Source organism: Notothenia rossii (genome assembly GCF_949606895.1).
Source record: "Notothenia rossii genome assembly, chromosome: 7".
Taxonomy (NCBI): domain Eukaryota; kingdom Metazoa; phylum Chordata; class Actinopteri; order Perciformes; family Nototheniidae; genus Notothenia; species Notothenia rossii.
Window position 1 is genome coordinate 25,267,109 of NC_136905.1, and position 14,690 is coordinate 25,281,798.

Below are 14,690 nucleotides of genomic sequence, written 5' to 3' on the forward strand. Positions count from 1 at the left end.
ACAATAGCTATACCCGGGTAGTGGAACAACTGAGGTAATAAACTGTTCCCATGAAAAATAACCCCGTTTAATAAGTGAATGAAAAGAAGGTGTTCAAGGAGAGTGATGGAAAAATGTTCTTTTTACTAGGCTAGATTATTAAATTACAAAAGTCACCTACTCATTATTGTATTGTATATGTAATGTATTACGTATACAATACGTAATACATTACGTATGGCTTATTCATAGCTTAGAGATTGCTGTTTCTAGTTCTTTGCTATTCTTACAGTTAGCTATTGCTTTGGACAGTATGCTTCTTACAATAGCAATGTTGTTGTTCGCATGAATATCAATGGTCTGAACATATGTTACCACTGTCTCCACTGCACACTTTGTGGCAAAAATGCAGTGGGTCCTGTGTTGTTGGTATCTCTGAGCAAAATGGAAAGAGATCCGTCAGCAGCACCAACAATAATACCACTTATCCGCCCTATGGGGGGAGTTTGAAAGTAATCTGTTTCCACCTTAAAGCACAAATAACAGCAAGAGTGTCTTAAGTGTCTAGGCTTTGGCATAGATCCTAAAAGAGGGGGTGTTAAGTTCATCGAGTTTTTAGAATAGCTGCTGACCATTGTCTAAACTTATTGGTTTACAAAATGTTTTCCAGGATTCCTCCACATTCCTAACTCTTCCTTCCTTGACCTTTCTCCTCTTTCCTTATGCCCCTTTAGCAGATGCTTCCAACTCCCCCATCTTTCACTCCCCTATCTCCTCACCCTTTCCCTACAGCTTAAACCAAGAAAGCATCTGGATCTGGTATCTGAAGTCGCAAGCCTCCCACGATGCGTGGTGCCTCCTTTGAAAAAGCAGCCACAAAGTCATGAGGCCATGCCCCCCTTGAGTTCTGACACACACAGTGTTTAAGAACTTCCTCTTTTAGAGAGTGGTGCAGTGTCAGTAACTCAAGTGTCAAGATGTGTATTATCTTTTCATTCCTGAAGTCAGTTAGTGAGTAAGCCAGTTCGAAAATAATGGTTCTCTCAGTTGTGCATTATTTTCAAACCTGATAGTGTAGCAATAACTTTCAATAATGTATATATATATTGTCTGGAATTCATGCACATGTCCATTATCATCCTTGCAACTCCAGACACCAGACATTACTTATGGCATGTTTTACAAGGCAAGGTCTTGCTTTAGTCTGTATGAAAACAAAAACATGGAATAAAGCATGGACTCGGCTTTGGTGAAATCAAAGCACATCCTTGTGTGTGTGTGTGTGTGTGTGTGTGTGTGTGTGTGTGTGTGTGTGTGTGTGTGTGTGTGTGTGTGTGTGTGTGTGTGTGTGTGTGTGTGTGTGTGTGTGTGTGTGTGTGTGTGTGTGTGTGTGTGTGTGTGTGTGTGTGTGTGTGTGTGTGTGTGTGTGTGTGTGTGTGTGTGTGCTGCCTGAGACTGCTAGTCTTCTGTCAACAGCTGTGCTCAGTCTGTCCAACAGGAACTGTGTAGTCGCTCTTTCTCTCACAAAAACACACACACTTTAACATTCCCTTGGCTTTGAAGACAGGAGCAGGCTCTGATCCCTGTCGCGTGAACAGTGCCAGCCCAGTGCTCTTCTGGCTTAGGAGGGCTAAACCTCCGCTTGGCCTCTCTGGCTTCAGATAAAACGGGTTGAGGATCAAAGTTAACATCCCATCCTACTGTGTTGGCTTGCAAAAGTACCTACAGTTACATTGGTACTGTATGTGAATAAATGCTGCCAATTGTGTTGTACTTGTTTGCAGCTAGATGTTGTTTACTTGGCTGCTTTAGCATTTACGCATGAATCTCTGGCTACAACGTGTTTTTAACACTGAATTTAACACTGAATGCTTGCACATTGAAGAAAAGAAAATCAATCTGATATTTCACACTTCAAAACTACTAAGATGAACATGTCAAACAAAAGTGCCCCTACTAATTTTCTCCTCTCTTCCCAATAAGATGTTTCTCACTTATGAACATTAAATTCCCTATAAAGATGTATTAAAATATGATCTGTTTTAAAACAGAAATTAGTATGTTTCTCTCATAGCCCGGGGTGGATGATAGTCAGATGAGATTTTGGAGAACACTTTTTAGCTTATTCTTAAATGTGGTGAAGGGCAAAGGCACCTTTTTTTCAACTCGATTTTTTTCTGTCATCATATTTAGTCAAAGATCTATCCTCCACACTCCCTCCTGCCCTATTAGCATGTTGCCACCTAATCCCTGCCTGGCAGCATATGCTGACCATGAACTCTCCAGTCAATATCTAGTCACTATCCACTGACAGTGAACACCATTTTCAGTGTTCAGTAAACCATCTTTACAGTGTTACTAAACATTCATTTAGGTTACATTTGTGACTTCATACACAGGTTAACGAAAGAGAACAAACTATACATCCATACTACACTGTATAAAATAAAACATTGAGTTTGTTGAACAGGTGCTCACTGTAATCCTTCACAGCATATGCCAGACTGTTCGTTTCAGGCAGCCAGGAGAAGTTGGAGCAAAGAAGTGCTAAGCTGCCTGTTCCTCATTCCCTGCCTCTCTGTTATCTTGTGCCACTACAGTGCCCTACTGAAGAGTGACCCAAAAATACAGTTTGTCAGCCAGATACAAGATGCACATCTGTCCAACTTTATAATTTAGTGTGCCTGGGTCTGTATGGTGTATGTTACTGAGTTCGGGTGCATATGGTAAAGGAGAGATATGAAGAGCAGAATGATGTAAAGTATAGTCTAGATTCTAGAAGATCAGGGATGGGCAAATGGCAGCCTCCACCTCCTCTTTTTGCGGCCCTCAGATTAATTTATAAACAACGTAGCCTAATTAATAAAAAAAAAATATATATATATATATTATTTTTACTGATACCGTCCAATAGACTCCTAGTTACGTCGCGAGCTGCGTACATGATTTTGTTCGGCAGCCAAATACTGCGAAATAATCTGTGACACGTTTGTGTGTGTGTATTGTGTTTGTTTCCCGGGGAAACACTCACAAGAAACACCGGCTGTTATTATGCCTGCTGTGACGTTAAGTTACTGCTTGTAATTATGCCTTTACAAGCTTAAAAGTTATATTTATCATCTGAATTTGGCAAAACAAGTTTAATATTCTAAAAACCAAGACTTTGTTTATTTGAAATCAGATGAACACAAACTGTCACGGACCCTGCCGTGTTATTAATGATTGCTATACGCTTTTCATTCATAATGTCAGCGGGAGGGAGGGGGAGCGGCGCTAAGGAACAGCAGAGTGCGGGTTGACAGGTATCTGTATTAGACAACTAATGTCTGGGTCAGTGTTCATGACTTCATGTTTATTCCACTGTTTAGTAACCTGTTCAATACAAACATGCCACTTGTACAAATTAAATAACATTTCTGTGAACTGATATTTGTTTAGTGAGCTTATTAGAGGATGTTCCCTGAAAGATTGTAAAATGTCAATGAAGATGTCAGACTTAATTTGTTAATAATTACATACAATACATGGAATTTGTGTGTGTTCCAAGTGAATCTGCGGCCCCCTGGTGGCCAGTACATGCATTATGTGGCCCCCACCACCATCCAAGTTGCCCATCCCTGGTCCAGATCTAAACATTTGGAGTGTTGAGTTTACAGTATAGTTTCAACGGCTCATTTATACAGCATGTACTATGTGCATTTTGTCCCACATTTTACATTATGTGTGTGCGCACCTGCAAGCAACTTTCAAATGCTGTTAACCCCAGTGAGGGACTATCCAGAGACTCAGATCAAAGAACCGCTCCACAATTGCTCACTCTCTCATTTGTACTGTGTAATCACAAAGCTCTAACTTCTGACACTAACACATGGTGAGTGTTGTGGTACTGCTCTAGTGGGTCACATGACAGTCCTTTCATTCTCTTTTTCAATTATCAAAGTTACTTTCTCTAATCTTTTTATCTCCCTTTCTCTTTTCAGATTGCTCTCTTCCAAAATGTGAATCCAAACTGGATGGCCCAGGTCAAACCTCAGGTACGTCTCTTGATCCTATTTGTCCAATATCAACATATAATTCCTGGGCAAAGTGGGAACTAAGGAAAGAAGGGAATCACTGTAGTAAAAAAGGAGTGTTGTGATCAAATACTCTCAATATCACCAAGGATTTGACAGCTTCTATTCTGTACGTGGTGTATTTATGTGAGTAAGAGGGTGACTGAGATGGAACATCAGGAACACCACGTCCCATGCCCACTCTAAATAAAATTGTTTGTTCCATCAAACATCTACTGCGTTGAATCCCATTAGATTTAACCTCTTCTGTGTCGTCAACAAGCAACCTTGACCTTGTGGGTTCACATCCCTAACGCCCCCAGGAACATATACTAAAAATACACCAAGTCACTTTCCAGGGTGTTTTTGGGTATATACAGGAAAGTTAAGTGGCTCTTATTGGGGCATTCACAAAGATTATCTCTAATGAATGTGGGCCTGATTCCATGGATTATTCCTTTTTAATCTCTCCTGGACTAAAACACGTTGTGAGTGTTTGGAGCTTTTCCATTGAAGGTCTGATTTAAATTGAAAGGCTTGCCGTAATCTGTGTCAGGAAAGTTGGCATGCAGTGGCAGAAAGTGTCAGTGTTGTAATAGAGTGAACACAAAGTATGACTTTCAAGATTTATTTGAGGATTGTGTTGCTATAGAAGACTGATGCAAGAGGAGAGAGTCAGGGATGGATGGGACACACATGAATGGTTGTGATCTCTCAAAAAAACCTCAGTAGATTGTGTTGCATTTAGCTCTGTCAGCCCTTTGTGACACAGTTGGACATGATGTTTTCCAATTGGGTCATTCAGGGATGGACATTTTACAGGACTGTGTTCAATGGACTGCTGTGCCTATTATTCTCTCTAGCCAACATTTGAATAGGTGATGATTAGGATAGGGCAGCCAAATCCTGTGCGAAGTCCTTGTGCCCAAAACTCCTGAAGTTGATCCCTAAGGTCATCTGTGTATTTTTGTTTACATGGGACATAAAAGCAGCTGGCAGTGAATCAGTCATCAGATTGTACTGGCCCTTTATGGCTGATTTCCGACCCGGCCTTTTCCTCTTCATTGTTCATTTTAGATCACTCTAAAACATTAACTTTCTGTTGAATTAAGTGCCGATTAAGTCAATTGCCTGAAGCATTCTGTTGCACTGTAACGTGAAATTGTAGGTGTGCAAAGTCCTTTTGGGAGAAAAAAGTAATGCTAATGCATCTTTTACTTACTTATAGCTGATATGGCACATTATAGCATAATCTAAAAGTGTGCTGTAGGCCAAAACAGTTTATTATTAACATGTATATGTTTCTTTGTGTGAAGGAAGGACACTTGTGGTTTGTCCAAATATATGTGTGTATCTGCGTCGGTGGATGACTGTACCCTTTCACGAGAATGACTAACCATTCAATTATATATAGATATGTTCTAGTTATTTTAATCTGTAAGTGGGAAGGTATCTATTTATTTTTCATTTGTCTCCTCCCAGCCATCATGCATGTGTGTCTTTTGAGCTGAATGTTCTCATGGACATTGTTGTGACTTTTAGTCTTGCCTCAATGAGATGTGCTGGTTTTAGATTTGTTTTTGTGTCCTTTTAGAGTATTGGACAAGCCCACAGCTTCCTTTTTCCTGTATTTCGGTTTTTTTGGCATAGACTTGTTTTTTGTATAACTCTGTGTAGGCTACTGGTGGACAAAGCTTTATACATGTGGAGGGACCGACTTGTCCTGTGTGTTGATGAGTACTGATGTATCACAATATCTTTATTTTGATTTATTTGTATTATATATTTATTTTTCAGTTGTAAGATAAACACAGACATTGCACAGAAAAATTGAAAAATTGATAACAGAAAAAACAACAAAACACCCAACAACAAGCAACTAAACAAGACATAACGGGGGGGGGGGGGGGGGGAATGCAAGGATGACTTCCTAAGACAGCAATAGTTACATACACAGGACATTACATACGTATGTATCACAATATCGACAATAATTTGTGAGGTGAAGACCGCTAAATATTTGGCAATGTCAAATCAGTTTTGTTAATCCATTGATGTAGCATAAAGCCTCATTCTTGTTTCTATGGTTACTTGCAGCCTTATCAATACTGAGCAATGGTTTAAACTTGCTATCTTCCCAATTTTTTCGTTATGGGTTATCAGAACACTGCATCTTAACACAATGTATTAACCAAGGAAAATATGCATTGATTTACAGTTTCACTAGTTTACATTGCCATACCTAAACGTGAACTAGATATGGACATGCAATCAGACTGTCTTACACTCACTTTATTCAGAACATGTGTTCAATACAGGAAATCCCCCCCCCCCCCCCCCCAAGAAAAAGGAGATAATCTGGATGGATTTTGGATAGATTTCGTAGAAGACACTTAACTACCAAATCCCAGTGTCCCAAAAACACTGTTGGCCTACATATGGATTTAAAGACTAAGAGTGTTTAGAGTAGTTGGACCGTTCCCCAGATATCCTCTTGCTCTCAGTCCAAGATAATCTGCCTGTTCAGTCAGGGTGATTCTGATCTCTTGCTGCACTGATAACATGTAGAGTGGCAAATTGGATCAAAACGATTTGCAGTCCTTGTTTTGCTGGTTGAAAGTAGATGATTATTTCACTATGGAAAGAGAAAGGGAGCGAAAGAGTGAGTGAAGGATGGAGAGCCCTCTCCTCTCATCTCCTGTCGTTTATTGGTCCTCTCCTCCCTTCCTATTTCCTCTCATTTCCTCTTTTCTTCCCCCCTTTCCTCTCCTCCCTTTCCCCATATGTTTCTGTTCAGTTTAATTCAGCTGTGAACTCGGTCTCTCATCTCTACCCATACGGAGCTCACTGTGTGGTTCCTATTGAATTGGGCTTTGAATGCTAACCATGTGCACTGCGGGTAGACAAGCAGGCAGGCATGCTCACACACACACACACACACACACACACACACACACACACACACACACACACACACACACACACACACACACACACACACGCACACACGCATACACAAACACACTTCTAAGCAGTGGAGGAAGTGGTTTTCTCTGGAGTTCATTGGATTTAGTTTTTTTTGGTTCTCCCCTGCAGAGGCCAGGGTGGGGAAGACAAAACTCTATATGGTGTGTTTGTGGATGTGGTCGTAAGTGTGTGTTCGGGTGAATTGTATTTACTCAGTCTCTCTCTTTCCATTTCCCTCTCTTGTTTTTAAGTCCTTCTTTTATCTCTCCATGTATCCCTTTTTCTCTGTCCTGTTATATCTTGGTAGGGCATTTACACATCTATTTTTAATTAATAATTTGTAATAAAGCCATATGTACAAACCTGTCGGCAGTGAAACGCACAATGAGCAAAATGGGTGCAATAAAAGCTCAAAGCGGCAGTAAAAAACAGACATGAAAATTGAGGAAAGAAATTGGTTGACCCATATAAAGTATTCAGCTAAAAGGAAAGCTACATTTCCATATCATTTTCATTTCATGTGTGTTCAACATCGTCTCTAAAGCCCCTGTCACACTGTCCCGAAATTGACACCTGATGGACACACGATTAAGGAAATGTTCAAATTCGGCTCTGATCGTAACAACATCGGGCCATTAAGTGAGGGCATCTTAAGCCATCGTATGACCGCCGGTGGAGTTTCTCAGGCTCCGGCAGCAACTTCGGGAGCGGTGGCAACACCTTTGGCATCACAAAGCATTGCCGAAGGACCTTGTGAACGTTCATTTTCGTGTTGATTTCGTGTGTCCATTTTGCCCTTCGTAAGGCATTCGTGAGGGCATCTTAAGCCATCATATGACCGCCGGTGGAATTTATCAGGCTCCGGCAGCAACTTCGGGAGCGGTGGCAAAATCTTTGGCATGCCAAAGATGGCTTAAGATGCCCTCACGAATGGCCCGATGTTGCTACGATCAGAGCCACATTTGAACATTTCCTTTATCGTGTGTCCATCTGCTTGTTTTATTGCAGAACAAAATCATGTAAACATATTGTAAATAACTAGGGCTGCCCCCGACCAAAGATTTTCCTGGTCGACCACTGGTCGTCAGGTAAGGCCACTGGTCGACCACTGATCGACCAGTGGCGCGAATGAAAGCGCACGCAGAGACAAACCGCCTTTTTCGCGCAACCGGCAAGTAATTAAATTATGATTCTGAATGTGTTGGAAAAATCAACAAGGAGACTGTCTTAACATTTTGTTAATTTATTTCAACACAACACCCCATATAACAACATCACACAACTTATGAACTTTTAAAATCAACACAATAACTTTATAAAACAAACAAAAAACAGTCTTATGTTAAAAAACTAAATTTAAACTATATTTTTCGTTTCTTTTAAACATGTAAAATAAATATAAATTATATAAACAAACGAATAAATAAATATAGGCTCAAGCCAACTTAAATATTTAAATATCAGTGCAAAAGTAAACAGGCCCTCAGAGAAGTATTCTCAACATGAAAATAAAACTTTCAGTTTTTTCCTGAGGTCGGAATGCAAACAAAAATTATAAATATACCGCAAAACTTAACTTAAACACTTCAGTTGAACGAGCGAAGAACGAAAACTATAAACTACAAAACTATGGTGTTATATTAGGCTAGGCCACTACCTGTCTTTCAGGGTTTCCCTCCGATCTTAGTCTTCTCATATTAAGAGACAAGAACACGAGTTTGTCTGTGTTGTCCGGGAGAAGTGAGCTCCGTGTCTTGCTCACAATGAAGCCGGCTTTGGAAAATATGCGCTCCGATGACGTGGATTTGGAAGGGATGGAGTGGATGCGCCTAGCTGCTCTGGCAAGCTTGGGATAGCGTTCCTCATTCATTTTCCACCAAATCAGTGGTCCTTTCTCAACCTTGGTTCGGTCCTCCAAGTATGTCTTCATTTCATTTTTCTCTTCTTCCGTCTGTTGATCTTCATCAAAGGCCATCAGCATTGATATGTCCTGCTGCTTTTCCCATTGCCTCTTTGGTGTGGGCTCACTTTCCTCTGCGCCGCTGCTGTCCTCTCTCTGAGCAGTAGCTTCTTCTGCTGGAGATAAACTCTCAGCCAGATCCCACACCGTTGTGTATGCATCGTCCCGTTTCTCTGTATCGAGGAATGACAAGCTCTTGAACCGTGGGTCAAGGACTACAGCTTGAATATATATGCTGCCCTCCAGACTCCCTGTGAGCTCCCACCTTTTGTCGATTTCCTCTGTGATTTTTTTCTTAACTGCCTTCACGGTCGTGCTGTCATCATCACGACTCAACAAGTGGCGCCTCTTCATGTTGACGAGCATCGGCAGCGTAGCAGACAGAGATGCGTTTATTTCTTGTGAGAGCAGCTCGGTGAGGGTGATCATGGGCCTCAGCACGGAGACAATGTCCTCCGCTGTCCTCCATTGGGCAGTTGTGAGATCCAGATCTCGGTCAGACTGGTGGGTGGTCCCGGGTTCTGAAAGCACAGCTGTAACCGGACATCTCTGTTCCAGAAGACGCTCCAGCATTGAATAAGTGGAGTTCCATCGTGTGGACACATCTTGTATCAGTTTGTGTTCAGCCACATTCTGTTGCTTCTGTTTCAAAGTGAGAGCTGCTGTTGCCTTGGTACTTTTTTTGAAGTGTCTCACAAGGCGTCTGGCAGCAGCAATCACTCGGCATAGGGATCTAATTTAACAGCCGCGTTTATGCACAACTGCAAGGTGTGCCCCGCACAACGAATTCCCTGGACATTACCCCAGCACGGGTTTTGAGATAGCTGTTTAGCGCACAACACCATATTAGCGGCATTGTCGTGTACCACAGCGACCCTCTTTTCTGGCGGAATCCCAAACTCCTCCAGCACTTCGCTGAGTCGCTCTGCGATGTTGGCAGCTGTGTGGCTCACCTCCAGCACTTTAGTCTCCAACACGAATGAATGTAATTGCCATTTTTGGGAAATAAAGTGTGCCGTCACAGTCATGTAACCATCCATTTGGTTGGAGGTCCATGTGTCAGTAGTGAAGCTGACTGCTGTGCAGGCTTTAAGTTTCTCCAAAAGTACCTGTTTGGGTCGTGTTATATTTGTTTTTAATGGCGTGCATTACGGTGTCACGTTTGGGTACAGTGTAACCCGGTTCGATGAATTTCATCATCTGTTTGAACCCTTCCCCCTCGACAATGTTTACAGGTCTCATGTCCAGTGCCACAAAATCTGCAATTTTGTCGGTGATGTCTCTCTTCCTTTTCTCTGAAAGAGGGGGTCTCAAAACGAGTGTTGTCTGTGAGAGTTTCAATGGCGGCTGCGAAGATGAAGTTGAGGTAGATGCGGTGGCCCTATCAACGTATAGTGGATGAGCCTATTGAGAGAAATGCACATTAATTTAAGTTTACACTAAGCCTAATAGCCCATAATATGACAATACATTTGATCTAACAGGCTTTTTATTAAGGCTAGAGCCGCAGAGCATCCATCTTTTAATGGCTTGAACGGTACTTACATGTTTCAGGTGATAAGTCATGTTTGTAGTTGATGAATGATAGGAGAATATTTGCTTGCAAAGTTTGCATATCACCTTCTTCGGGTTGTCTGTTACTTTTTCGAAATGCTCCCAAGCTCTTGATTTTACGCCTGACATGGTTAAAACTATCAGCTTATCTGACGTGAAAACAAGTGACTCACTGTCACCTCCTGTTTCCCGTTTTTTTTTTTTTCTCAATCTTTTTTTTTTTTTTTTCCGTCGACCAACGACCAATTAAATCTTGACCGACCAAAGACTCTTTGGCCAACTAACCTTTGGTCGACTAATTGGGGGGCAGCCCTATAAATAACCCAATTTGTGTTCTGTGAAACTAAAAAGGATATAATATATTATTTTGAAGGCGAGGAAGTTGTTGTTGCTATGGAAACAACATGAAGGAGAAAACTTAATATCTTCTACATATAAAGACGGAGAAAGTAAAGAAGAAAGTCGGAAAATATCAGTACAGTATCATAATACTTTAACATAATTGTTTGTGTTACTTTCGTTGCAGTTGTATGTCTTAAATGTAATGTAAATGTTGCCTTTGTGTGTGGTTCGGGGCCATCTTCGTGTGAAATTCACAATTCCATATTCGTGTGTCCATCGGTTGTCAATTTCGGGACAGTGTGACAGGGGCTTTAACAAAGAAAAAACAAACCATTTGACAAGGTGTCATCTAATTACCGAAAGTACCAACACTATTTGCATGAAGGCATGTACTATGTGCAAGCTCTGACCATCAGTATCTAAAGAGTTTTTGATCACAGCTTACAACTAATAGATCTCTGTGAAATGTGCAGTAGATGGGATGAAAGAGAGGAACGTCAGGTAGACGCCCTGTAGTGTCTTACACAGAGACAGCTGGACCGAGTGTGTTTGTGTCATGTTTGTGTGCACCTTGGTGTGTCTGTGCATGCTGTTTCCTCAGATGTGGACGTGTGCATCCTGACTTCTCTGTGTGCCTTTTGCCTAGTTTGTGTGTATGTATGTTTGTGTGTGTTTGTGCAGACATCCTACATTGGACCATGCTGTGGAAGACTGGCTGTGTTGGTTTTAGAAAGAGCACAGCTTGCATCCTCCTGTCACAGGATATCAACATAATGATATTTGTTTAGTTAAATGTCTCGTGGCTGCAAATAAAAAAAAGATTGAATCCAAAAAGAGTTGATGGAGAAAAATCTCAAAACTTTCTTTATCCAAAGTTTATTTCAATGGAGCATTTTCATAACTTTTTAACAATTAACTTGTTTAAAATATACACAATGATTTAATGGATGTCTTTTTATAACTGAATAATAATGTTTGGACACAGCTTTAGATGTCTAAATTACAGGATATTATAAGACGGTTTGGACTTTTTTATAGGAGTGATTAATTACTGAATCAAAAATAGTGTCATTATGTCAGAATGATTAAAATTATACTGATTAAAATTAGATTTACAAATGGTTTCCTGTTAGATATAAGCTTTGACTCAAAGCATAAAACCCTGCAATTATTTATCTCTGCAATGTCTTTGATAGATTATGAAACATTGGTAAAATACATTCACAAAAGGATCCGTTGGTAAAGTAGGAAATTGCTTTATTGATACCTTCTTCATTAATCAAAGACATCAAATGACACAATACGCATTGCAAAATAAATATTCAATGGTACATCATCTGGAATAAGACATAGTCATAGTACACACTTCCTTCAGTGGTATATCAGCACCGATACAACTCAGCAGGTTCACCAATAAAGATTTTCCTCATCGCTATGCATAGCTCATGTAAAAAACACAGTAAAAACAAATAAACATCATCATTCTAATGGGCCCCAACTGTAAAAATGCACTTTCCCTAAAATCAAGCCAGGTTGTTCCTCCTTCCATTTGACATAATGTATTAGTTAGTCCTGTACATATTGAAGAATGTTAATGATAGTAATAAGGGTGATAATCTATGCGTTATGATAAATAAAGTGAGCAGCTGAATGTCCATTTTCAACTTGTCTTTCCGTCCTGTTACTCTTTTATATACCTTTCTCTCACTTTCCCTCTCTTCTTCCTTTACCTCCCTCCCCCTCCCACCCTCATATCATTTCTATTTCCCACATCGTCATCTTTGTCCTCTCTCTCCGACCCCGGTATTTTCCTGGAGAGCGCTGAAGCATAGTAAAAGGAGGTTTTGCTCAATCACCCATCCGATCGCCATCAACCTCTCCCCAGCACATCAGCCAATAGCTCATAAGATATGGCTAACGGGGGAGGGGCCAAGCATGCAGGGTAAAGGATGAAGGTGGGGGGGGTTTGTTGTGTGTGCGTGCTGGTCGCTCCTTGACTCGAGGGATTTAAAGGATGCTCGGCTGCTCCAGGGACAGGGGAATATCACCATGATGCTGTCTCCATCCTCTCAATGGACGTATCCGCTGCTTCTGAGGGTTGTGCTGCTGTAGGAAAGAAATGATACCGGAATGAATTATATTCATTCATTTAAAAGACAAGATGTTTAAACTAGTGAAAGGATCGACATATCTGTGCCTATACAGTGATGATTTGGATCCTTTTCACAAACCACATCAGAAAACTGATGTTATATGATGGGGAGGATTGTGTCATTCACAAATGGTTGCATCTTATGTTATTTGCACCTATGTGCAAACAAGCAGCTACATTTGTTTCTTGCAGTGTTGTTGATGGACTAAAACGGAGGGGTAAAGACTGTGGTTCTTGAAAACCTGCAAACAGTTTTCTTAGAGGGTGAGGTACTACCTACCAGCTCTCATCCTTTGGAAGCTCATACAGATGGAAAGCTTCCTGTGATGTCATGCTGCCTGCTTTATGGTGAAATGACTGGTTTGAGTGCAGAGCAAACAGACTCACACTGAAGACATGTCTATCCAGATCCTGTCTGCTGGACCTTGTAAGTATTAAATGATTTGTGAGGCGTACATTATTTAAAAAACAGGGGTCAAAGTCACTCACCATACAGTGACACAGGGACACATATTTGATTATGGTGTGTGTTTGTATGTGTGTGGATTAGAGGAGGCATTAATGAGTGTTGTTTCACATCACTACCTGCAACATGATAGTGCATTCATCATATAGATGCAACCTATATTGTCCTATGACTGCATTTGGCTCCTCTCTAAACTCGGCTCTATTCTTAGAGCTAGCTTTTCACAACATCACAACTCTCTATTTTTGGTCTGCAAGCTAACTAATGAATGCATGGGAGTCATGTGATCTCACTTCTCCTCCTGCAAACGTTTGTGTTTACATGGGAGGGGGGGTGGGGGGTGATGGGGTGTAACCACCACCACCACTGGGACCGAACAGAAGAGCTATCATTGGCTTTGGTAGCATCACTCTGCCAGCGGTTCTTCTCAACATAAAAGAAAAATTAAATTTGATTTTTCTTTTTTTACATATGTATCCATAAACCTCTTGATGTGGCTACATTTCAGTGACGCTTGAAGGATGCTAACAATGCTAAAACATAGTAGTAGTTGACTCATTGTGGTCCTTTGCACTTTGTTGAGGATCTTTCTGTAATCAAATAGTGTGAATAATGTTAAATAATGAAATGACAACAGCTAATCTGATCAACAAACATGTCTTACAGTATGTATTCATTTCAGAACACAACCATGCAATTCTCTTTCCTTGTATCTCTGAAATACCTCCAGATGTTATTTCTGACATCACAGTGTTATGATAAAATGATTTGGCTGTGCATCTAGGACAAAGTGGTTATTGTTACAAATCCTAAGGAATATGTTTTAGACTATAACCTAAACAATCTCCTAAATCGTCTGTTATTTTTCTTCATGTTACACAATTCTAATGCACATTTAATTGACCGCCCAGAATAAAAGGTTGCGTTTAGTCTAAAATGACGCCATTGCTCATCCCCTCATCCTGATATGGCGTGTTAACATGAATCATTTTCAGTATCTATTTTGAAGTAACATTGTGGCTGTAGTTTACCATTGATTCAGATAAAGGTATTTCACATGTCTTGTTTATAAGTCAGAGATTGAAAGGAAAGAAGTTGGAGGGTTTTGGAATGATAAAATATAAATGTATCGGTGCTTTTTTGTTTCCCGTAATGTACAACATGTGTTTAAATTCATGAAAACAGTTAACTGAAGAGGTTTGAAGTGAAACACTCTTT

At 40.6% G+C, this 14,690-nt stretch overlaps 1 protein-coding gene across 1 annotated transcript in view; it reads left to right on the plus strand.

Annotated features, from left to right (window-relative positions):
* The window catches only part of triob (trio Rho guanine nucleotide exchange factor b), a 108,408-nt gene that overhangs the window by 8,949 nt on the left and 84,769 nt on the right, over positions 1 to 14,690 (plus strand). Inside the window, 1 exon segment of the mRNA XM_079693474.1 lies at positions 3,960 to 4,013. Coding sequence (XP_079549600.1) covers positions 3,960 to 4,013 — 54 coding nt within the window.